Below are 25,384 nucleotides of genomic sequence, written 5' to 3'. Positions count from 1 at the left end.
CATACCATTCAATTCGATTTTTTGGTATTACTTTTTAGAGTTCACATTATTATTTTAATGATTTTAATTTATCAAATATAATAATTTCACTTTTTTTCTTGCAATAGTACAAGAGACAACACCATACCATTCAATTCAATTTTTAATTTCTTCTTCAATAAAAAATTTTATTTTTTTTTTTTTAAATTTCTTTAAAAATTTCAAATCCAGGTCCTGCCCCTCTACTTCGTCGCCGACCTCGCGTAGTAAAGCGTCGTCCGTCTGTCGTGTTCCACTGACTGACCACCCCCACGTTTCGTCGCGACGCCTATAGCCACGTAGGCACCCCTCTGGCTGGCTCCCTCAACTCCGTCGGATCGATTCGAAGGCCAGGGGTGCATAATAAGCGGTCGTAGAACGCGAAATGCCACGTGCTATTATTCGAAATTGTTGCGCTATGTAGGGGCCTCTGGTATAATAATTATCGACAAGGGGACGCCCTTCTGAAGGAATATAGGTGTTTGATCGAATCGATTGGTATGTGATCTCCACATGCATCTACACCCGCCAATTTAGCAGAACCACTGTGGAATTTTCGATTTTTTTTTACCATATTTCGGGCTAATATTATTATTATTATTATTGCTATTTTTTTCCTGCAATGTACTAGTTTTCATTTTTTTGCTAAGGATTAATTATAAAAATTTAAGTAAAATGAAACAGAAATGTGGAAGAATCATTGAAATATCTCTAGAAATGAAAAAGTGATGGGACTTTGAAGTTGCGTTTGGAAGAATAATTTCATAGTACGTGTAAGTGCCGTGACGTCACACACTAGACGACTGGTATTCGCAGAGTGCTTACGAATTCATTGGTATACAATCACTTGTGCCGTTGGTGTCGTGTTTTGTTCGTTACACGATGGCTGAAATAACTTACTATATACATACATATAAATTACTTTTTTCTCTTTTTACTTTTTTTTCCTCACATAAATATGTTTTGCCATTGATAGACTTCAACAACCAGTACTCAACTACAAACTGTTTATGAAACGTTTTTTAAATAAATCATCGTTATAAAGTTGATCCATGATGAAGCAAACTCAAAAGTAGATACTTACTTGAAAAGTTTAACTTCTTTTATTTCTGCACTGACATAAGATGGATTTGAAGAAAAAAACTCCATCACTGCGAATATATCTATTTTAGGCAAATTGTCACTTTGTCCTTTCACGAAGCCTTCTTCCATTATGGTGACATAAAAACAAAACTCGAGTTAAAACTACACTGTACAACTACAAACGGCGCGAGAGCCTTGGAGCGGCTAAGTATTTAAACGTAATTTATGGTGTAGCGATCACAGGCAAGAGCCGTGACGTCACAGACCAAAGACGTTCCGAGCTAAAATACGTAAATTTAAATAATCTATTTCTCAGTCATTTATTGATGGATTTTTTCACTGATTTATCAATTTTGCTCTAAATTTTAATTCTATCGTGTCAAATATAGTATTATCAACATCACTAAACTAGTCCATTGTAGGAGAAATCGCGGGTCACAGCCAAATTGCTGGAATAACATTTTTTAAATCTGCTAGTTATACCGTTAAGCTGCCAGAACCCAACCATAAAAAACTCCTTAGAACAAGGCGGCCATCCATATAGGCTTCAAATTTTTTGATGGGACCATTTCGTACTTTGTCTGCTTGTAACGCATATTAAGTGTTAGGTGGTTCCATTTTCGGGGAGGGGGGGAGGTTCATGACCCCCTTGACCCCCTGGGACAGCGCTTGCCTTAGAATAAATTCACTTTACAGGGTTAGAACTATTTAGGGGGGCACTACAGGGATATCGAAAACCGTTAGAGATACAAGGTAGCTTGAATTACAAAAAAGTTGCCTTATTCAGGGATGAGTGTGTTTGAGTGAACAGATCCAAAATATCTCCAATGGTTCTCGAAAAAACTAAAAATTGAGATTTTATTTCTTTCTGTATAACTCATTTGTTATTGGAGATAACTTCACATTATCCAATACAGAGATTCTGATGGCCTCTTCAGATTTTTTCTGTTTTCCATTGTTTCAGAGACGCGATAGTGATTTTTTTATGGGTGCCATATTGAATCTCCTTATAGGGTGATGGAGAAAAAATTACGATTTCAACAATGTACCACACTTTACAAAAATATCGAGTCTAGGAACGCAAATTTGAACTTCCTTATTATTTTTTCGTTTAAAAAGTAGGCTGGTGCCAGAATTGTCGAATAACTTGTTACTTTGTTCATTTGTTATGTGAAATCATCACTTGAGTTTTTCAAATTATGTAGAACAATTTCTACAGACATTGCCAGTTGTACCCTATGTATAGTGTTGGTATCAGCATGATTATGTAATTGATAGGACTTTACTTATCAAACAGGATTCAGGTTTTCACAAAACTCAAGTGATGTTTTCACATAACAACTGAACAAAGTAACAAGTTATTTAACAATTCTGGCACCAGCCTACTACTTAAAGAAAAAAATAAAAACGAAGTTCAAATTTGCGTAGCTAGAATCGATATTTTTTTTAGAGTGTGATACATTGTTGAACTCCTAATTTTTTCTTCATCACCCCAGAAGGACAACCAACATGGCATCCATAAAAAAAAAATTACTATCGCGTCTCTACAACAATGGAAAACAGACAATATCTGACGAAACCATTAGAATCTCTATATTGAATAATGGCTACAAACCAAATTTCGTGAAATTATCTTCAAAAACAAATGAGTTATACAAAAAAAAAGGAATTCCCGATTTTTAGTTTTTTCGAGATATCTCGGGAACCATTGGAGATACATATTTTAGATCTGTTCACACCAGCACACCCATCTCTGAATAACTGATATTTTTGTAATTTAAGCTACCCTGTGTTTTTAACGGTTTACGACATCCCTGTAGTGCCTCTCTGAATAGTTCTAACCCTGTATATATTTTTTTTGTTGATAAAAACGAAAAAATAATGAATATTCTGCTTATTATAAATTCGACAACTAGGAAAAATATCGGATTTCAAATATTTAAATTTGCATATTTAATCGGGAATTGCTCAAATAAATATATTTGATTCAATATAATATCCATTCATAATGATATAGTAGAATTGTGGATTTGAAAATATATCACAATTCAACAACGTAATCTAACCATGTTGGGGACATGTAAAAATACTTCCTCTATCTATATTTATTACTCTATGGTTCTAAGCAATAATTTAGGGACGACGTATATCCCAATAATCTAAAAAATCTGAACTTGTAAGGCAAAATCTATCAAATAAGCTTCGATTAAATCAAAAACATAATCGCAATTTTAAAGAATTCTATTCGAGTCAACTATGAAGAATTATGATATTATAAACAGACAAATAGAGGGGCCCACCTTACTTCAATACCTAATAATAATTGAGTCGAATGCCTATAGGTCTCCGACAAAGGCAACAATTAACAATACAATGATTGAATAAATCAATATTTTTAAAAATTTCTCATAAGTTATGGACAACGCATGGTAATACATTTCGCAGCATAAGTTACAACATATGGTGAAATCGAAAACTGGTTCTAATCCAGACCTGACTATAGGAGCTGGCGCCGACGACCCTTTTCGTCTTCCCTTGCAGACGTCGGCGATGATAATTCTGCGAATTCACCTGTTTTTCCCTTCAAACTTTAGCAAGGGTCTCGATTCGCATAACAAAAACAATTTTCATCGAGTTTCTGTCTTTGCTGTTCAATAGGAATAGATAAAAAACAATATTCTAAATTTTCTCACTACAATCTCATCTCAATTCTGTATTTCAAAAAACAATAATCATTTCAACGTTTAATTTTTTATTTCAAGACAGGTAGATATACAGGGTCTTTCACGAGGAACCTCACCCATATTTATACGGGAAACTACTGAACGTATTTTCATGAAATTCAGCACTTATAAGTTTTTCACGATGCTGATGAAATCTAAAATATTTTCATGGCATGAGCACCTCCGGTTTTTCCGGAAATGACGTCAACTTCCGTTTTTCAAATTAGAACACCATTTTTTCATTGCAGAAATAGATTCCTTAGAAAATTTCAAGTTTTTTGATGTAACATTTTTCAGTTTTGGTTGGAAAATTCTCTCTGAGCGGGAAAATTCGAAAAAAAAATCGACAATAGAGCTCCGCTGAAACAAGAATAACTTCGAGGTTTTTGGATGAAAAATTTTCATTTTTGGGATTTTTCAAGATGTAAGATTGATGTATCCACTTTAAAAATCGAAATCGCGATTCATGATACAGGGGGTGAAAAAATCGCTTTCAAAGTTAGGGATGACAAAATCGTGAAAAATCAATTTTTTCAAATTAGAACCCCATTTTTTTATGGCAGATATTGAATCTACGTTAAAAAATAATGTGAGTGTATGCATCACACCCTTGCCCTAAAGTGGATATTTTCTGAGTTATTCACAAAAAACTGTTTTTCGTCTTGAATTTTCAGCTATTTCTTTTCCCTTCACGCCAAAAAGATGAAATTTTCAGGAACTGTTACTTAAACCATGTTTTAGATTTTACTACCCTAATATGCAAGAGAAAAAAGTTACAGGTTGTTCCTAAATAGATGGCGAATTTTGATTCGAATTTGTATCGGAAACCTCTTTATTTCAACTAATCGGCCATCGGTTTTCTCTCCAGTGATAAATAAATAATTCCTTATGAACCATATGCAAAAACTTACCATGTTTTACATTCTTTTTTTTTAATGATAGATATCATTAATTACATCTTTTTGGCGTGAAGGGAAAAGAAATAGCTGAAAATTCAAGACGAAAAACAGTTTTTTGTGAATAACTCAGAAAATATCCAGTTTAGGGCAAGGGTGTGATGCATACACTCACATTATTTTTTAACGTAGATTCAATATCTGCCATAAAAAAATGGGGTTCTAATTTGAAAAAATTGATTTTTCACGATTTTGTCATCCCTAACTTTGAAAGCGATTTTTTCACCCCCTGTATCATGAATCGCGATTTCGATTTTCAAAGTGGATACATCAATCTTACATCTTGAAAAATCCCAAAAATGTAAATTTTCCATCCAAAAACCTCGAAGTTATTCTTGTTTCAGCGGAGCTCTATTTTCGATTTTTTTTTTCGAATTTTCCCGCTCAGAGAGAATTTTCCAACCAAAACTGAAAAATGTTACATCAAAATAACTTGAAATTTTCTAAGGAATCTATTTCTGCAATAAAAAAATGGTGTTCTAATTTGAAAAACGGAAGTTGACGTCATTTCCGGAAAAACCGGAGGTGCTCATGCCATGAAAATATTTTAGATTTCATCAGCATCGTGAAAAACTTATAAGTGCTAAATTTCATGAAAATACGTTCAGTAGTTTCCCGTATAAATATGGGTGAGGTTCCTCGTGAAAGACCCTGTATATACCATAAGCATGGTATATGCCCATATACCCCACTGTGATTTTAATGGTGAAGAAACTTCTAATCTAAAATGTCACACATTAATATGGTTCTAGCAAAAAACAAATTTTTAAATTTAAATTCGTCTGTTCCTTCACAAAACCAATTCGAAATCATTCCTATAAATTGACTAGAAAGATTATACACAAATTAGTTTGAATCAATTTTCGGAATACTAAACGAATAGTTTTTATTTTTATGCCAATATTGATTTTATCTTTTTATTGTGAGAAATTTTTATACCTAATTGAAACTTGAATAGGTGTTATGGTGTTAATTATCAGGGAATCCAAATAACATAGTGTTCTAATAGACTACAAGTAAGAGAACTAGGTATATAATACATATATGATTAAATTTTTTTCCTCGGAAATTCCTTAATCGAAAGACTTTTTTGCTAAAGTAGGTATGTTTCCTCGGAAAGTATGAACAAGGTTTTCACTAACGTTTCTGGAAAAGATATTGGAATGTAATAACACCTATAGAAGACTCTGGCAGTCAAGAATATATGTATACAATTTTGGCCTAGCAAAATAATGAAGTTATTGAGAGATCTTCATAAAAATTCTTGAAAGTCTTGAGGGAACAAAATAATGGATTGTATCACACTACCAGTGAATAACAAAAAATGATCAAACTGAGTCCAAGATATTCGAGGCAATTATCTTTCAGATCCAATAAACAAATCAATATTCAAAAACAGAATGCAGGCAATACGATAATTAGGTATTTAGAGCAAAATGTGAATTATGTATAATGAGTTTTCGGAGATAGAAAAGAAAACATCGAACATTTGAGAGATTAACGTCTCATTAATTTTTTCATTATATAATTTAAGATAAGTTTTCATTTAGGTTTGTTTAACAATATTACTGATATCGAAATCCTAATGAATAAATACCATTTATGAATTGAATATCATTTTTAATTTTTGATTATTAGTATCAATGTCTTATATTGAAAAATGTGACAACTTTTCATAAGTACTGAGTGTTTTAAATGTGCCCTTTCCTTCCAAATGGAGATTGCTGTAAAGAATTTTCAATTTTCGAACAATTTACCGAAATATTCTTTTTGAAGGTGTCATTTATTGTCGTTTATTAATTAAATTAGCCAAATTACAATTGAGTTCGTAGTCAAATCGAAATAATAACAAAGTTAGGAACCTAACAGAAAACTAACCGAAAAGATCTAATCAGGTAATAGGTAAATCAGCGAAGCGAGCTCATTTTAATTTAAAAAAAACCTGCTTTACATTCCAAATTCGGCTCAACAAGAAATATACATTATCAAAATAAACGAAATGACAAACTTCTAACCTCACTTCACTTACCGTAGCAGTAGACGTAGTAAGAAGCAAAGAACCATTTCCCATTGATGTCATGAAGTCTGCAGTGCTAAATTGTGAATTTTGACTATCATTTGAAAAATCAGAATGATTCGAAGCACTATCACAAATCTCCAATTTCATGTTGGCGAATTATTCGCTTTTATTTATCACCCAATATCAACTTCGATAGCGAGAGTCCAAACTTTGTAAACAAGCCAACGACAGCTGCTGAACGAAACGATAGAATTATAAGTATTTTAGAACGAGTTAAGAAAATCAACACTTGTTTTAGTATAACAATTTTAGAATTTTGACCGCGGGTTCATCTGAAACATGTGTTCTTGGCGAAAAACAACACTTTGATGAGTCACCTCATAGGGAAACCCTTCTTAGAACCACCGACTGTGATGTCACAACTAAAAATACATCGAGTCCCTGACAGTAGTTGAGGCAACCCAAGATACATATAAAATCAGTTCATTCACGATGATTCCCGACGACCATGCCCGATCGCGAACGATTTCAATCTTCAACTTGTTTGAAAAATTCTCAGAATTACGATGACTCATACCTAAAGAAGTTTCGCGTAGGTAATTGTTTGGGAATAGGTTTCAGCAAATCCATTATTTACTCTATTTTTTGAGGATTCCGTTTCTCGAAAACAAGGGGGTTGACTTTCTCACTATTTCGCTGCGAATTTAACTTGATAAATTGAATCAATAAGAGGGGAAGATATTATAGTGTGGTAATAAGATTACTTTTTTACGGGATATACAGACTGGTCCAGATTTTAGATCAATAACTTTGGCGTCGTATAAAACAACTTTTTCTAAGAAAAAACTCCATATAAACATATATCTTAATATATGCTTGGTTTTCGAGATGCATTGAATTTTGAAAAAATAAATTTATTTATAACTTGTCTTATTATATTCATTGTAATAATATTTAGGTATTGAAGTCTAGATAATGTAGTGTTTCGAATTAGGTAATAATCTCCTGTCGAAATTATGCAGTCAAGGGATGCAATGATCCTTTTCTTAACGAAAATAGCAGAAAGCACAATTATCAGACACATAAACAATAAAAAATATTTACAAAAATTGTTCAAAATGTGAGTCATTTCTTTCAACGCACACTTAGCATCGACGCGAAATTGAACGATTTAAATTTGCTAAATGAGTAACCATAATTTATTTTTATAGATAATCTTTGTTTTGTACTCGATTTTCTCGAAAAGGGTACATTCTATGAAAAAATTCAAGAGATCTTTTTTTTTGTAGAACTCTACTGATTTCAGCAATGGGATTATTTTCTCGAAAAAAAGGCAGTGGCGTAGATTTTCAATAGGAAAACTATCATCGCACTCCAAAATCTACGCCACTGGCTCATTTTGGCAGTAGATACCTAATTCGAAATATTACATTATCTATACTTCATTACCTAAAAATTAAAACAATGAATGTTATAATACTAGAGTTATAAATAAAAAACTGTTTTTTTTTCAACACCCTTCATTTCGAAAGGGAACCTTGTTATGTTTATAAGAACTTTTTTTATTAAAAAAGTTGTACTTATCTGACGCCAAAGTTATTCAACTAAAATCGGGACCAGCCTGTTCATTATCTATATCTCGAGAGGTATATTAATTCATATCGATCACTGTGCTTTCCAAAAAAAATTAGTGACGAAACACAAAATGAATTAAATTTCGAAATGAATGAAAAATATTTATATATAAGGAGTCCCATCCAAAGGATACTCAATATCTTTGAAACGGATGAGATTTTTGAGAAACCAATAACTGGATGCTTTTCGACAAATCTGCGGCTAAAAAACTGAGTTGAAACATATAGTGTGTTCGTTCTACTTGGGTATTTATTGTCCAATATTCTACTTATTTTTTTATGGTTAATGCAAATTTTCATTTCGATCACATATGCAATTTTGAAATTTTGCATTAGACTTCACGGATAGGCGGACGCACAAAATAGAATTTGAGAACGGATCCGTCATCAGCGAGTCGAACCTTATCGTTTGAGACCATTCCTGGTTCAAAATTTGAAAATTACAGACATTTTGACGAAATGATAGAGTGATCTGTTCGGAGATGAGCGCTCAACGGAACAGAGACAAGAATTTTGAGTAATAGGATTGCTTTTGACTCCTTACTATGTGTAAATTCGTTATGTGATTATCCAGATATCCATGATATCACCAAATTTAAGTTTTAAGAACTCAGAGACTATACCTACTTTCCCTGCGAGTTGGAAGAATTGAAAAATAGCTCAAAATTTAGGAAATTATAAACAAAGTTCTATTATTTCCTCTTTCAATAGAAGACAAAACTCAAAATTGACTCGTGTAAATTTGGCTTGTGGTGCCACCTAGAGGGTAACTGAAGTTCTATATCTGCGGCAACATTCATTTTTACCAAGTTTCATCCCTGAATCATTATAAATTAAAAATAGAACAATTGAATTATTTAATTTAGTGAATTCATATCGAATTGAACGATAGAGATACCTACCTACCTCAAAATATATGCATCTGCATCAAAACGTTAATTTTAAACGTTAATTCACTTTGTCTCAGATATAGTTCGTATGGTTTCCAAGAACAGTTTTGAACATTCAACCCAATGAGACGTTCTGCTAGTTTAGAGTAAATAAGAAAATATTTTGATGAACTCACATTGTTATTATTAAATAAACTGTGAAATTTCGGTCAAAAGTTTATTTATTAGCGATAGTAAACCAAAAACTGTGTTATCAATCAAAATTTCTAGAAGATGCCCATTCATTGCAAATGAAAGAAACCTTTCAAAATATGTGCATATGCATTCTCCCAGAAAAATAAACTTCACAAAACATTGCTGTTAGCTTTGTTTATTTCATAGAAAACAAACTATTTCGAAACGATGATAATACAGTATTCATGATGATATGATTTAGCCATTATTGTACCTATTATTGCTGGTTCTTATAAAAGAAGACATTTATTGAATACATTTTTTTACTATATTAGGTATACTTACATAATGTTCCTCAGTTTCATGCTGCAACCAGAAGAAGTTTTCATCTTGGAAAAATATACTCTTAAATCGCATCCGCCAATTCATTAATTTATACAGGATGTAACACGAGTGCTTGGCCAACCCAATTCATGAAACTACCCATATCCATAACTTGGAAGTTATCAGTCCAATTTTGTTAAAATTTTGTTCAAAACGTTTCATGTACCCTACCTAATTTCAATATTTTTAGAGCATACTCAAATTATTGATATTTTTCTTTAGACTTCGAAATCTATAATTTTACACGTTTTAGAGAAATTCTGTTATTGCCATGAGAGAAAAAAAGATTCAATCTAATGTATTCAATTTTTACTTTTTTGAAAGAGAAGCGAACCAAAGAATTCATGTTTAATCTTAATTTCTTGAAATACGGCCCTGTTTTCATTTCTTTGTGATATTATGCGATGTTAGCAGCTGAGATTTTGAATTGTATAGCTTTCTGTTCAACTTTACTTCATTCTAAAACACTCAGCACTTACTAAATATTGCAACACACTGCGTAAAATATTAATTAGATAGAACCTATGCATGATTAAAGTGTGAATTATTAGGAAACAAGAAATTCTTTAAATGTGACCAAAGGAAAAAATCTAACGGTGGTAAATCTGGAGACCTTGGTGGCCACCGAATATTCTAATTACCACAGATTTGCCGTGTGAAACTGAAACTTTTGTTGATTTTTATAGTTTAATAGAAAATTTACATATAGATAACGTTATACAGGGTTAGAAATATTAAGGGAGCCACTACAGGGATATCGAAAACCGTTAGAAAGACAGGGTGGCTTAAATTACAAAAAAGATGTGTTATTTAGGGATGAGTGTGTTTCTCGAGATATCTCGAAAAAACTGAAAATCGAGATTTTTTTTTTCTGTAAAACTCATTCGTTTTTGGGGATAACTTCATGAAATTTGGTTTATAGCCATTATTCATTATGATCCATTGTGATGTCTTCAGATTTTTTCTGTTTCTCATTGTTTCAGAGACGCGATAGTCAAGTGATGATTTCACATAACAACTCTTCAAATTTGCGTACCTAGACTCGATATTTTTATAGAGTGTGATACATTGTTAAATTCGTAATTTTTTTCTTTATCGCCTTATAAGAAAAAAAATTGACACTCGCGTTTCTGAAACAATGGAAAACAAAAAAAATCTGACGACACCATTAGAATATCTATATTGGATAATGACTACAAACCGAATTATCTCCAGGAACAAATGAGTTATACAAAAAAAAGAAAATCTCGGTTTTCAGTTTTTCCGAAATAACTCGGAAACCATTGAAGATATTTTGGATCTGTTAACACCAACACTCTAATCCCTAAATAACTCAACTTTTAGTAATTCAGGCCACCCTTCATCAATAATGTTGAGGTTGCTCTTCATCAGTGAAGTCAAATATTGGAATCAAATCAATGTTGAAAATCCCATCCCAAACGTTGACCCTAAAACGTTGCTGAAATCTTAATCTAATCTGATAGATCACATGTCGAGCAAAATAAATATAATTTTGTGCACGTTGAAAAATTATTTTTTCTCCCATCATCAAAAAATGTTGACATTTTTGTACTATTTTGAGGTGCAAAAGCCATCAATTCCTTTACCGTACAAAAATTTGCTCGTTGCTTAGCAACACTTTTAATCCTAGGACTAAAAGTACGTCTACTGACGCCTACTTGACAATCAATATTTACCAACAATACCAGATATCCATGACTACCGACTTGCTATCGCTGTTATAATTAATAGGTGTTCAAATTTATTACCAAATTATTAACGATTTTTGAATAAAACTAAATTTATTTCAATTTTGACTTGGTTGGAGAAAAAATAGTATTGTATACCATACGGACTAAAAGTGCCTATTTTTACTCGCAATTTTGCATTCGCTCGGCTGCGCTGCGCTCCGCCTCGCAACTGCAAATATTACTCGTAAAAAAATATATGCACTTTTAATCCTTATAATATAATATACTATTTTCGTTAGCCTACTTTTTATTGAAACAAAAATATTTTACCTACTTATTTGAAATTCTTGTAACCTCTGAACGAAAACGAATCGAACCTGTGTTCATAAGAAGAAAAATCAATCAAGAGAAAAATCGAATTTTGTCAAAGAGCTTGTAGAGCATCTGTATATCAGCGGCAAATTATGGATTCAGAACATTCTGCATTCAAATTCTATTACACGATGCAAAATTGTTCGTTAAGAGTCCAAAAGTTAGGGGTAGGTACACCTTATCATATAATGTTGACTGTTTCTGAAAGCAGGAACCACGTAGATATGTATTTACTGGACACCAACTGAATAATTGGGCAAAACATAAATATTATGATTCTAAAAAAACGACTAAAAAGTCGAATTTGAACATCCTGTGTCCTGTATCATTCATGGTAGAGTGGTCAGAACTCGTCGAATGTCTTTTAACTTCAACAATACACATATTTCACGTCTACGCCATAATTAATTATTCCCCTCTCTTAATGAACGCATATTATAATTTAGCCTTCATGAAGTGAAGTAAATTTAGCCTCAACTTCAGCGAACAGATGTGAAAATAGAAAAATCAGACAGTGGCTTCACATTACCACTGTGCGAGGCTCTTGAGCAAGTCGATACTTGTAGATAAAGAAACCAGAAGCGGAAAATTAGACACTCTATAGATTCTTCAGCACTCATGAAACATTTTTTCGAATGTTGTTTCATTTAACTTCAAATTATTCAATAAAAAATGAGGAATTGCTTCTATCGAATGCTTGTTTCTTTGTCCAATTTCACTTGAAATTCACTCTGAGTTATTCCTTAAAAAAATCAAATATGAAACAGAGGTTGCCCTTCCAGATACTGACATGTTTCAGTACCACTCAGCTTCCAGATCAAACAAGCTTAATTTTCTTTTCACAAAATTTTACGTGAATCTTTTATTTACAGTTTCAAGGATGCATTAATTAATATTTGTTATACCATATGCCAATGCCCTGACTGTACACTCAAACATACCTAATTTGTTCATTATATTAAAGAACGGCAAATATCAACTTGATTTTACCTATTTATACAATTCTTATGAAATTTCATTCAGTTGCGTATTATCCTTTTACTTGATATAATGAATCCCTGTTCATCCATATAACGTTTATGACATTGGTGTTGAATGTTCGTTATATATATGAAATAAATATTCTTGGATAAGAGAACTTTTTTCATAAGATGTATAAAATCGTACATTATTTTTTTCGGACAATAGGTATAGTAGGTATAACCGATCGAATAATAAACCGAGCATTGTATAGTATACTGAAGAAATTAATTAAAGGATCGAAATAAAATTCGAAATTTTTAGCGGTTTTTCAAATGGCTGTATTTTCGATAACTATGGTCGCATCTCAATTTGAAAAAGAGCTTTTTGAAGCTTGAAGTTTATAGTTTAGAGATCTCATGAAAAAAAAATTCTTCAAGTTACGTGTACCGCTCAATCCAAATGAATAGTGTCTAAAATTTCTCCGAAATTTTTTCAATTCTTATTTTTGGCCTACAGACTTAAAATTTTTTTTCCAACTTAACCACTAAATGGATGAGATAACTTGTTCATTCAGCTTCAATATCCTTTTTTCAAAATTTCGACACGAGCACTTTTCTCTGAAATATCGAACTTTGAATTGAAAAGGACCTTTTTGTCTTTAACCATCAATATCTCACCAATCAATGTTTGCACAGAAAATTTAGGGGATGTCTTGAGATCTTGAATGAATTCTCTAGAAGAAGTAGCTATGGTATTTTCGGAAGAAAAATTTCTTCGTTCTCTACATTAATTTGAAAAGTTGATAAAAAAAGGGCTTTTGCGGAGGCTATTTGGATAATCGCTTAATTGAAAATATCGAAAAAACCATCAATGTTGAGTATGCGTTGCACAGTTCAATATCACCTGAAAAATCCCAGAGAATTTCAATTCAATCCATGTAGCGGTTTTTTTGTTTCATTCGATCGAATTTTCAAAAAATTAAAGGATCACGATTTTCGATTCAAATATTCATAATCTCCAAGAAAATGAAGGAATTGAATTTTTAAGGTTTTTTCTGTATTTTTATCAATATCAGAACAGAATAATAACAGAATTCATGAAATAAATTTTTTGAAAATTTAAAAAAAATTTTTTTCCTTTTTCAATTTTTTTTTTATTGACTCCAAATTTTTCAATTCAACATGTAATTATCATTCCTAATGCGGTTCCGTAATTTTATTCCACGATCTTAATGATAGAAACCAAATTAAATTCGAAATATGTTCTTTATTCTATTCCTAAATGAAAAAAATGATCAATATGATGATCAACTTTTTATTGCATTAATGTTTCTGATCATTGGTCGAAAAATTACGACTGAATTAATCAATACAATGAACTTTTTCATTGAATTTACGTACTCAGACTTTTGGTTCAGTGTATTAAGCAGATTTTGCCTTAACTAACTCAACTAGCTCATTTAGACCTCAAACCAGGCGCGGATCCAGGGGGGGGGGACTGGGGGAACGTTCCCCCTAAGATACTGAGATTCAAATAATTACAAGATCAGCAAAAATTTCACCTTTAATACATTTTGTGAAAACCCATATTAACGGCAAAAAAAATGACGGTCAAAAATGGCGGGGTCCACATTTTCAGTATTTTGAGTATTCAAAAGTTCCCCCCCCCCCAAAAGTGGGGCCTGGATCCACTCTTTTCTTTCCAAATGCCGTACTTTTCTGTCCAAAATTAGCAAATTACAAACATAAGAAAACGTTAATAAAGCAACATTTGGTCATAATTAGTTTCCTAAAAAAAGGAAAAATATGTTTTTGTCTTCACTGCCATCAGAGAAACAAATTTATCCACATAGTAAAGCTTTATGACATATCATAAATATCCTATTCATACAGGATATTTGAGACTCTATCGTAGCACTTATCGAAGTTTTGGAATTTTGGATCGAATAGTCCCGGATATAAAATCATCAACGGTAGCGTTACATTTAATACATATATGATTTCTTTATACAAGTTAAGATATTATGTAGTACAGGAGAAAATCATAAACCATACTTAGTATAAAATTTGCAGTATTTCAAATTCCCTTATTTCATATTCTTGTATACTCACTCTTATACAAATTTCATGTTTCATGAATTGAAACATTTCTAGAAAGTTCGTTTTCCAAGAACTGTGTCGATATGTCTTAGACGCCACTGCTAAATCCAGAAGGCGCTCCAGAAAGATGCTCTTTAAAATTGAACGATAGTTTGTTTGTAAGCAGAAATAATAAACTTTTTTGGTAATTTCATCCTGACATGCAGTTTACTAATAAATTAACCACATACATATATTTCTTGTGGTAAAGAAAAGGAGATCGTTTCTCCACATGATATGTTCTTTGTGTTATTGAGATAAGAACTTGTGGAATTACTATGGTTCCAATTTATGCTGTACATCTGCCAAGAAATACTACGCAGAAGTTATTATTGTACAATTAAAGGGGTTATACTCAGATATTTTCCTGCTATTTTAGTAGGGTTGATCGATTTAAGGTTGACGATACAAAAACTGTTATACAAAGAATAAAATTGATTAACGGTTTGAATATAGTGTCTACTTGAAAAGAAAATTGTTGTTATATTAGAATTATTGAAAAGGATGTGCTATAGGATCTCTATTCATTGAAAAAAATCAATGGTTATTTTTCACAAACTATTTTTATAATTCATAAATAACCATTTAATGTTTAATGAACGATATTTACGACCTAATCCAGTGAGAAGTTGATCAAAAGAAAATAAAAACAAACATTCAATTGAACTTTGTACAGGGCCGCCCCAGCAAAATAAAATTTCGCCACCCTGCTCTGCCTTTTTGATCTGGATTTTCTTTGAAGGAGCCTCTCTTATTTCTCCCAGGCATCTTTTCAATTTCATACGAAAACATATTTTTTTACTTTAAATCACCTTGTCAAATTCATCAAAGGACGTTTGTCGATTTCATCAAAAACGTCCTGAATAGTTTAAAAGTACAGGGCTCTCTGTAGTGAAGAATTATAGATTTTAAAGGTGAATTTTAGTATCTACTTGAATTTTCATTGCTAATTGAGAACACCTATTCGATCTCTTAAAGGTGCATTTTAGGACCTATAAAGTATTTTCATAACTATAATTGAGATGCGCCTATTCGATTTAAAAAAATTGCTTTTGGCAATTTTATTATTTTACTACAATGAATGGTATTTTCACTAAGAAAACATTTTATGTCAAAAAGTAGGTCATTTTATTAATTGACTTTACGCCTCTACAATTTGGCGCCCCGGCAAAATGTCCGGTTTGCCGGTCCTGGCGGCGGCTCTGGAAGAATATTTTTCCTCGTATTTTTCTCTCTATAACTACCATTTTAGATCTTCGGTTCAAAAGAATCCATTTCACTTCTCCAAAACCATTGCCAAATCCTACCTATTTTGAAAATGATATATGAAATTCGTTTAAAACGAAGGCATAGAGGTCAATATTCTCCACATATCCAATTAATAAGTTATCAAAGAAGAAGTAAGTAAATCTTCTATTTGAAGCCGACATGAAATACTTTGGAACCGTAGTTCTGCTACCCAAGAAATTCCAAATTCTGTCTCCATCCCCATCGAGCTCAAACAATATCTGGACCAACCATTACTGGAGAGGAAGTTTGATGCGATACAATTCTTGGTGAATTGTCAATATAACACGCCAGTTCTTTCAGAAATAGCTCTGAAATATTAAATATGCTCAGTCTCTTCAGAAAGAGTTGCGTCAGCTGTGAATTTAGCAGTACCTAAGAGTTTTTTTTTTATAATAAGAATAATATTATAACTGCCTAATGTGTATTTCTTTCTGAATATTTTGATAAAGCTCATGGCTATGGGAGTAAAAATGTCGATATCTTTCGAATTTCGATAGTGTTACTACTTGATACTGTTTGTAATCGGATGTTTCGATTATAACTAGAATGTTTTAAAAAAGAAATGAACAGAATATATCTAGTGATATCTTCTGTGAATCCCATCGCAAAAAGAGGTTAAATGGTTTAAGTAATCTATGAAAATTCTTGAGTAAGATATTTTATATTCTATGAAGCCATTTGTTTGTAAACAAACAATAAATTTCCCGGAGAAACTTGAATCTTAAATTTACACCATTGTTGTGCTGTTTTATGATATTAAATTTATTCTGGTGAGTTTATTCACGAAGTACTAGTAGAATGTTATTTCCTTTTTACAATCCACTGTTCCTTTTTCTTGTATAATTTTTTCGGTTTTTTAGAGTGGGTGATTCTGTATACCTTTTTTCCAAATTATTTGCTTACATGAATATTAAGTAAGTAGTTTATATTCTAATCTTAATCTTATATCATTTACAGAATATCTGGATTACTGGATACTCTTGAAATCCACCTACTAGCACCAGCGGATTTGAAAAAAATTCTTAGACGTTTGGCAGTCTTCGTTGGTCTCCTAAATTAATGAAAACGAAAAGAGAACCTAAAGTTGAAAAAAATAGTTGAATCCCACTTTGATTTAATAATATTGTGAAAGTCTACCTTAGAAAGAATATTAGATGGATAAGGGCACCATCTATTAGATGAAGAAAGACCCTGGTTTACACAAATCAAAAAGAATAGATGTCATTAGTTTCTATCCATAACCATAAGTGCCTTTAATAGAAAAACCATAATTTCCAATGTTTATTATTGGTTATTATAATTGAGCTTTGGGATATAAAGGGTGAGAAATGAGATCTATTTTTGTTAATCATGTAGATTAGGTATATAACCTTGAGACCTTTGAAAGATATCCAATTTTCTACATAAAATTGGCAACTGCGTTGCCAGATTGAAAAAAGCGTTTAAATATTCATTACTATAATAGGCAAGGCTTATGTCCAGCAGTGGACGCAAAGGGTTGGGTGATAATATATTACTACCACTGAATTAGGAGCTCCTAGTTTTCAATAAACTTCTTAAAAATTTCGCAAAATATATCTGAAAATTCAATTGCTTAATTCGCAAACCTTATGAAAGAAAGAATTAAGCAAAGAAAACCTTCACTTCTGCTAACTAATGCTTTATATAATTCACAAAAAAGATCCATAATTACATTTAGTTTAAAAAATTATTATTATTATTATCTTGCTGATATAACAATATATTTTCTTAACCATTCCATTAGAAGTTCTGTGCATTTCCATGAATATCTTGGCTTCTAGGATGAATTTTGTTTCAGCATTAACTAGATTCATATTCAGAATAAGTATTCAAAGATATAGGGAACCTATTGTTGTAACTGCCCCGACTGATGGCGGGTATTGGTGAAATATTTTTTACTTTATTTCAAATAGCTAGTTACTTTTCGATCTGGCAACTCAGGAGATTCGAGAGTCTCAAAGTCATATACCTATTTTACATGTTTACCCTATTTTCTATTGAGTGAATAAAATAATATAACCACTCTGTGCAATACAAATTCTCAATAACATTTTTTCAGAGTAGTGAACTGAAATGAGAAGTTGGTCAACAACAAAATGCCTAAAAAGAGAAAATCAAATAATTGGACCCCAAGAAGAAACAAAAAAAGGAAGCAAGGTACTTTCTTACAATTATTTGTTATAAATCAATCATTAATTATAAGAAAACAAAGAGTGTTTACCCCTATGGTTCCGCTTAACCTTTACATATGATATTTATTTAGTAAGAAGCAGTCAATAGGACATCAGATTTGTTCTTGGGAATTTATTCTAGCTTAGTATGTTTAGAATGGAATTTGAAAAAGCAAAGCATTAAATATTTCCTAAAAATTTTTCAGGCATGTCATTAGAAAACAATTTTTCAGGTGTACGCATTCATAATATATCATTAAGATCAAAAATGTCTTTTTTAAATATTTTGTTTTGACAAATTCCGTCCACACTCTAAAAATTGCAATGAAATCCGTTACAATAAAAAAGGTCCTTTGAACTGATCTTCAAGCAAATTCACCACTAGCATATTCAAGCGAAATTTCTGCAATATCACAAAGTCCAGAGTGAATTTTGGGGATGGTGGGTTCACAGATTCAATGAACAGGATGTTGCTTCCGAGGATCTGTGAATATCCTGTTTTGACCTTCTAAATCTTGACCAGCAACGAAAATTACAATTGCTTTGTGATACTCAAATGATGTTTAATTTGCATCTGCACTTGAAATTATTATGAACGGATTTTGGTCAAGAATTGCTGTTGTTAATTTTTCTCAGTCCAGCTATTTTAAAATTTTCTGTGTACAATGAGCAGTATTTTGATTGAGCATCTTGGAAATTTTACCCATGTTTGCTAATCAAAAAACGAAAGTATACAATAATTATAATGTTTTGAAAAATTTAACAATTCCGGCAATACTACTCTCACAAGAGAAGTATTAGAACTTGTTGTACTAGCAAAGATTGGTGCTTTGAAAAGGAACAGTCTGATTCTAGTGAATATTGAAGTGGCGACGAAACTCACTCTGTACAGACGTGATAGCTCTATTTTCATTTGGTAACAAAATGCTAGGAACTCACTAGTCGAATGGCACCCTCCCCACCTCTTTCTCTCTTATAAGGGGAAAATACTAGATATTTGAAAAACATCTATTTTGTACCAAACCCAATATATACATTTTTTTCAAAAGTGAAAAATATCACTGTATTATTTCTTTGAGGAAAAAGTTTGTTTTCAGATCTGTTTCTAAGTAATCTCATATAAATTTTTTTTTCAGATGAACCATCAACATACCCTATGTGTATTGATGAGGAAGATAAGACAGAAATAAATGACAACTTTGAGAATCCACAAAAAACAACAGTTGAACCTGCTTTTTTGAATATCTTAAGAGGCAGTTGGAATCAAGATAATGACCGATACAGCTCTTTATCAAGAAATCATCAATGTACCGCCATTGCAGCTGTCGCCCTGGCCTATAATGCTTTGGTACCTTTCAGCTCTTGGAATTCAATTATCATAGATAATGTTTTAGATTATGGTGATTGTTTATATAACAAATCTGTTTCATTGAGGGTGTCACGAAATGTTGACGCTTGCGAAAATCCTGATTTGATGGTTATCGAAGTGCATCCTAAATTCTTAATCGATTTGGCCTCTTACTCCTTGAATATCCAAGAGGTGGATACAGTAACAGGACACGTTGGGTTGAAATGTGAAACGCCTTTTTTTAGTTTAGGCGATGGATTAGAACAAGTTTTTCGAAATTATCAGTCGGCTATTTTGACATGTACATCATTATCTACTTGCATAAGTAAATCTTCTAGTTCTTATTATCTATTTGATTCTCATAGCAGAGGTAAGAACGGAAAGCATGTTGAGTATGGAGGTACCGCTTGTTTGTTATCATTTTGTGATGTCTTTTCTTTGCTTAAATTTTTGTTGGATACTTACGAAAGCGATGCTCTATATACTTTAGTTCCTATAACAGTGAAGATAAGTTCAATTTATGATTTGACAGATATTGACGACTATTCTGTACTGACTGTTTATAATGCAATACCATTCTCCCAGAAATCTTCTCCAAATTCGGAATCAAGTAAGCTTGATCAATATTCCACTTCTAAAACAAAATCTCGTGATATGCACATGAAGCTAACAGAAGTGACAACACATTATTTGGGCGAGATGGATAATGTATGTCCTCATTGCCAAGCATTATTTTTCACCAATGAAAGCATGATCTGCTGTAAAAAAGGTACAATTCAATTACCAGAGAAAGGCGTGTATCCAGAGTTACTGAAGTCTTTAATCACCGGCTTGCATCCAAAATCAAAAGAATTCATCAGATATATCCGAAAATATAATGCACTACTTGCACTTGGGTCTACGGTGTTACCTCTGCGAACCGACATCAAAACTCGCAATGTACCATTAGTTGTATCAGGACAAATACATCATCTCATGTCCAACATAGATCCTTTGGATATAAAGTTCGCCTCACTTTATTTATTAGACTCCACCGAAGCCAAAAAGAGAAGAGAAAAGATTGCAATACATATTGGTTGCGATCCAAATCTTGTGGAACAATTAGATGCACTCTTGCGAGAAACTCACCCATTTATCCGATTGTACCGTTCTTTAGGACTGGTTGTAGAGGATTTACTGAAGACCGGAGGTAGCGATGCCATACCCCAAGTAGGTCTATATTTCTGCGAAAAACCTGGTACGAATAGAAACGTCTACGCGGCACCAACATCCTCAGATGAAATCGGAGCCGTCTTCAGATCTGTCGATGGAGATATTCCTCCACCCGGACAGATTCGCATCTGCTGCAAGGAAACCCCATCCATTAACATTCCCAAATTATCCCCAATTGCCGACCCATTATGTTATCCACTACTATTTCCAAACGGGGAATTGGGATCGTCGATGGATTTGGTTCAATCGGAGAGTAGCAAAACACGAAAATGTATTAGCAGTAGGGAGTTCGATTGCTACCGCTTGATGAGTCGCTTGGGTCAAATCAATCCAATCTTGCTCTGTGGACAACTCACCCAGCAATACATCATTGATAAATATATCGCGCTGGAAGGCAACAGATTAGAATTTCTGCGTCAAAGTCAAGAAAAACTGCGGGTAGACAATTATGTTGGAGTACAAGATTACCTTGTCCGTAAGAGAACATCGGAGTCGAACGTCAAATTGGGTAAGATCATTATCTTACCCAGTAGTTTCAATGGCAGTCCGCGATTTATGAGACAAAACTATCACGACGCAGTAGCTATCATGATGAAATTTGGACTACCTTCTTTGTTCATTACTTTCACGTGCAACGTTGAATGGCCGGAGATCAAGGAAAATTTAGGAAGTACATTATTAAAAGAGCAGGACAGACCAGATTTGATCGCCCGAATTTTCAATTTGAAGAAGAAAGCTTTTTTCGATGACATCCTAAAGAATAAGATTTTCGGTAAAGTTATAGCTTATGTATACGTCATAGAGTTTCAGAAACGTGGGCTACCACGTTTACATTGTCTTTTAACTTTGGCGGAGAGTAATAAACTGAAGGATGCTGATGAAGTAGATAAGATAATATGTGCGGAGCTGCCTCTAGATAATACTCAACTTCTTGATATTATAACAGCAACAATGATTCACGGTCCTTGCGGTAATCGTAATGCCAATGCGCCATGCATGGTAGACGGTAGTTGTTCGAAGGATTATCCAAAAGAATTTTCAGAAACAACTGTCATAGATTGCCATTGGCCAAAATATAGAAGGCGGAACGACGGTCGAACAGTATTATTGAAGAAACACAATATTTCTACACTTGTTGATAATAGGGATGTCGTTCCTTACAACCCTTACCTGTCTTTGAAATACGGTTGCCACATCAACATAGAGTTTGTTACAGACTTAACTATGGTGAAATCTATCCTTAACTACATGTATAAAAGACCCGATCCAGCATTCCTAAAAATCAAAAATGAATATTTATTCGATGAAATCAAATCATTCGTTGATTCCCGCTACATCTCCTCTGGAGAAGCAGCCTGGAGGTTGCTAGGCTTCAGCACTCAAGGTAAAAGTAATTCAGTTCTGAGATTGCCAATTCATCTTCCCGGAGAGCAGGCTGTACAATTTAAGGAGGGCGAAGAGGAGACAGCGCTACAAATCCAAGAAAATAAGATATCCCATTTAGAAGCTTTCTTTAAACTGAATGCAAAATATCCAGACGCGCGGTGTTATAAGTATTCCCAGATTCCCCTATATTATTGCTTCGGTCCCAAAAATAACTGTTGGTCGGAAAGGCGTAGATTGATCCCTGTCCTTACAAGGTTATACACGGTAAGCCCGAAATATGTTGAAAAATTTCATCTACGTCTTCTATTGTTGCACGTTGCCGGACCTACATCGTACGAGGATCTTCGCACTTTCGAAGGCATAACATACCCATCATTCCAAGAAGCAGCTCGTGCAAGGCATCTGATACCTTCAAACGATGAATGGCTGAAAACACTGACACATGCATCTCTGGTCGACATGCCGAGTTGCATGCGAAAGTTGTACGCTTATTTGTTATGCTACTGCGAGGTCGACGATGCTTACGCTCTTTGGAATTTCTTCAAAGATTCCATGTCGACAGATCTTCGGAGGATCGGCTATTCTGATATACAGTCCGAGAACATCGCCCTTCGTAGAATCAATACCGTATTGCGTAACTTGGGTAAGACATTGACTGAATTTCATCTGCCATTACCCTCTCCAGATGTGGATGACATCGACGACGAAAACCAGGATTTAGAAATTGGAAATTTTGATCCCAACATGTTAAATTCAGACCAACGTCAAATTTTCGATAAGGTTATCCAGGCAGCTATTTCTGAGGATTCTGAAAGATGTTTTTATCTCCAAGGAAGTGCTGGAACAGGGAAAACTTACCTTTACAATACACTTTTGAATCACTGCACTGAACATGGAATTCCGGTTATTGCCGTAGCCGTCACTGGGATTGCGGCTTTGCAACTGAAAAACGGTAGAACTATCCACACTACATTCAAGTTGCCTTTGGATTTAGATTCTTTTTCCCATTCGGGGATACAAAGTCAATCTCAGGAAGCAGACGACTTGAGAAAGCTCAAACTTATAATTTGGGATGAGGTATCGTCGACAAGTTATCATGTGTTGAACGCAGTGGATCGCCTCTTACAAGACTTATGCAGAGATAGCCGTCCTTTTGGAGGTAAATGTATTCTTCTTGGTGGGGACATTAAACAGTTACTACCGGTAGGAACAAATAAAGATCAGCAACTTGAACAGTTATTTACAAACTGCACATCTTGGACGCATTTTCATGTTTTAAATTTAAGCGTGAATATGCGCACGGATAAAGGCGTAGAAGATTTCGCAGATTGGTTGGAGAAACTAGGAAGCGGCACTATCAATAAAACCGACATATCCAAAGATATTGTTTGTCTGCCGGATCGTTGTTTGACGGCGGACGTTGTCGAGGAAGTGTACTACCCAATTGGTCACCTCACTGCTGAGCGGATCGCCTCTCGGGCAATACTTTGCCCTAAGGACGAGCATTGCAAAATGCTGAATGACAAAAGCTTTCAGTATATGTCCGGATCACTCATCACTATACTTAGCAGTGACAGCGTGGCATCCGAAGACGAAGATGAAATAGCAAATTTCCCTGTAGAATATCTCAACAGTTGTACACCTAGTGGGATGCCTTTCCATGAACTCCATTTGAAAATTGGCGTACCCGTAATACTCCTACGAAATTTATCTTTGACCGATGGATTGGTTGAAGGTACTCGACTTTTAGTGGTAGCTGTTACCGATGTTCTTTTAACGGCCAAAATTATAACGGGGCGTTTTGCAGGAAGAGTTGTTTTCATTCCTAAAGTAGTTTTCATTTCCACCGATAAAAACATACCGTTTATACTTAAAAGAAGACAATTTCCGGTACGATTAGGCTTTGCCATTACAATTGATAAATCACAGGGGCAAACATTTGACCAAATTGGCATTTACCTTGAGTCTGAAGTTTTTTCACATGGTCAACTTTATGTTGCATTTTCGAGAGCTCGCAATTGGGACGCGGTCAAAATTGAGGTGCTTGAAACAGAACATCAGGATAAATTTCCTAAAGAATCTGGAGGTACTTTCACTAAGAACATAGTTTTTAAAGACGTATTAAATTCAATAAGATGAAATCACTATTTTCCTATTCGAATCTATACAAAAAAAGTCCTTCATAAAGTACGATATTTTACAATTCAATATTTGGTCCAGTGGCATCTCTTTCAGTTTTCTGAACTATCTACTCTCGAGCCAACATCGAGAAACTTATAAAATGCATTGTATCCCACCCTCCTGAAATGTTTTAAAAAGGTGATCACCTCACTAAAGAAAAAAGAACCGATTTAACAGGGTAAAAGCTAATTTATGTGAAAATAGTAATTGAAAACCGCATCGTTTACTACTTTTTAGTCTTTCTTTTATTTGCAATAATAGTTATACTTGAATAATTTGTTTTCTGAACCACTAGAATAGAGGTATGTTGCATAAATTGATCATTTCTATATTTTTGAAGCCTAATTCGAGAAAGAAATGATAAGTAAATTTAAATATCATAATAAGAAGAGCTTTTATTTTTTGTTTTCTGTATGTAGTCTATGTATATATATATATATATATAACATTTTCGTTTTAATATTTTTATGTTTTAAGTGTTTTTGGAATAAATGATTATCTATGTTATCTTTTTCTTTTGAGCACACAAATTAGCACTTCTCCAATCATTATGAATATGGGACGACTATCTGAATTTATTCAACCAAAAAATAAATTTATTAAGGCGAGTTTTAAAGCACCAGTCAGAAAAAGTCATACATAGCATTTTCTTAATATAAACAACCTCACAAACAAACCCAGATGAAAAATCTTAAAAAATATAGTATCCTAAATTAATGATAGCTGTGA

At 33.3% G+C, this 25,384-nt stretch overlaps 2 protein-coding genes across 4 annotated transcripts in view; one reads left to right on the top strand and one right to left on the bottom strand.

The window, feature by feature from the left end:
- The window catches only part of LOC123671713 (transcription factor kayak), a 103,859-nt gene extending 96,666 nt beyond the window's left edge, over positions 1–7,193 (bottom strand). The window contains exon 1 of the mRNA XM_045605700.1: positions 6,810–7,193. Within this exon, the coding sequence (XP_045461656.1) occupies positions 6,810–6,947 (138 nt within the window). The 5' untranslated portion in view covers positions 6,948–7,193. The remainder of the gene's footprint in view (positions 1–6,809) is intronic.
- A 9,785-nt stretch (positions 7,194–16,978) lies between these two features.
- LOC123672115 lies at positions 16,979–25,162 on the top strand. Of its 3 annotated transcripts, none has more exons than XM_045606200.1 (4): positions 16,979–17,106; positions 17,294–17,657; positions 18,422–18,514; positions 19,665–25,162. In XM_045606200.1, exons 3-4 carry the CDS (start codon positions 18,454–18,456, stop codon positions 24,611–24,613), a joined length of 5,010 nt encoding a protein of 1,669 aa, XP_045462156.1. In that variant the 5' UTR covers positions 16,979–17,106; positions 17,294–17,657; positions 18,422–18,453; the 3' UTR covers positions 24,614–25,162. The 3 variants fall into 3 exon arrangements, with proteins under 3 accessions (XP_045462156.1, XP_045462097.1, XP_045462218.1); XM_045606141.1 differs by having other exon boundaries at positions 18,417–18,514; XM_045606262.1 differs by lacking the exon at positions 17,294–17,657 and having other exon boundaries at positions 17,010–17,106; positions 18,417–18,514.
- Positions 25,163–25,384: the final 222 nt, after the last annotated feature.

This window comes from Harmonia axyridis, chromosome 1, assembly GCF_914767665.1.
Source record: "Harmonia axyridis chromosome 1, icHarAxyr1.1, whole genome shotgun sequence".
Lineage (NCBI taxonomy): Eukaryota > Metazoa > Arthropoda > Insecta > Coleoptera > Coccinellidae > Harmonia > Harmonia axyridis.
This window is presented reverse-complemented; position numbering and strand designations above follow the sequence as displayed.